Below are 1,385 nucleotides of genomic sequence, written 5' to 3'. Positions count from 1 at the left end.
TTCCTGCCTGGGCTGGCTTTGAACCGTGATCCTCAGATCTCAGCCTCCTGAGTAGCTAGGATGACAGGCGTGAGCCACTGGCGCCCGGCAGCTTTTTTTATTTTTATTTTTGCTCAGGACTGGTGCTCTTCCGCTTGAGCCACAGCTCAAGTGAACTCAGTGGAGTTCATGCCAGTAAACACTGACAATTCTTTTTGTTTTTTAATTCCCACCCTCTACCCGGAGCTGCCATTGCTGTTGATTTCCAGGATCTCATGGTAGACCCCCCCCCAAGAATGAAGGCCATCAGAAATGATGACCCCAAAGTTCCAGGGGGTGAAAGTAAATAGTATTATAGCAATAATAATAATAATAAATCACGCCCATTCTCGCACGTTTTTCCTGCTGAAGGGCAGGAGGGGGTGGGGCTCTAGCACTGCCGGCTGCTTCATGCATGCTGACAATTCTCCCCATTCACAGGTAGGAAGACTGAGGCCTGGAGAGGCCGCGGGGTGCCCGGGGTTCGCAGAGCAGGAAGAGGGAGGAAGAGAGGGAGGGCTGGGGTTTGAATGTGAGCAGTCCCCTCTTTCTGGGCCTCCTCCTTGCCCGTAGCTGCTGCTTGTATGTCTCAAAACATTTAGGAGAGAGAGAGAGAGAGAAAGAGAGAGAGAGAGGCTAAGTTTCACTGGCTCATGAAAACTTCCAAAAGATTCCAAGCCTCTGGACCAAACTAGCGGAGCAGGGGGTGGAGAGAGGGAGAAGAATCCAATTACAAACAGACTCGCAGATTTCCATAAACTTGTTGGGGGTGGGGTGGGGTGTGGGGAGGAATTCCAATCAAAGACCTTGGCATTGTTTCCGTGGCCTGGCGTGGGGTGGGCGTGACATGTGTGTGTGCTCGTGAAGTGAGCAAATTAGAAGCAGGCTAGGCTGGGGAGATACTGTGGAGCCGCTGTGTCTGCTATGTGTTCTGCAGGTTTTCTACCCGCCCCCCCCCCACACATACACACAGAGCAAGCCCTGCTGGCCAGCTGCTCACCTTGCCCTGCAGAACAAGAATCTGCTGGGCCCGGCCCCGCCAGGCCCCGGGCGACCACAGGAGCTGTTGAATGTTGACGTCTTCGCCAACTTCGCTGACCAGAACCTGCAGGAGAGCAAGGTGTTCGGTGTGGCTGAGACAGACAGACAGAGCCAGAGACAGGGAGGAGAGACAGACAGAAAGGAGAGACAGACAGATACAGAGGGAAAAGAGTGACAGAGACAAGAGAGACAGACAGAAAGGCAAGAAAGAGGGCTGGGAAGGTGGCTCAGTGGTAGAGCGCTTGCCTTGCATGCATGAGGCCCTGGGTTCGATTCCTCAGCACCACATAAGCAAATGAAAAAAGCTGGAAGTGGCGCTGTGGCTC

General features: G+C 53.5%; 1 protein-coding gene across 1 annotated transcript in view; it reads right to left on the bottom strand.

Moving 5' to 3' along the window:
* Positions 1 to 1,385, bottom strand: part of Ccdc13 (coiled-coil domain containing 13) — a 19,610-nt gene that overhangs the window by 10,872 nt on the left and 7,353 nt on the right. Inside the window, 1 exon segment of the mRNA XM_013030232.1 lies at positions 1,019 to 1,123. Within this exon segment, the coding sequence (XP_012885686.1) occupies positions 1,019 to 1,123 (105 nt within the window).

The sequence above is a fragment of the Dipodomys ordii genome, unplaced genomic scaffold, assembly GCF_000151885.1.
Source record: "Dipodomys ordii isolate 6190 unplaced genomic scaffold, Dord_2.0 Scaffold128, whole genome shotgun sequence".
Taxonomy (NCBI): domain Eukaryota; kingdom Metazoa; phylum Chordata; class Mammalia; order Rodentia; family Heteromyidae; genus Dipodomys; species Dipodomys ordii.
This window is presented reverse-complemented; position numbering and strand designations above follow the sequence as displayed.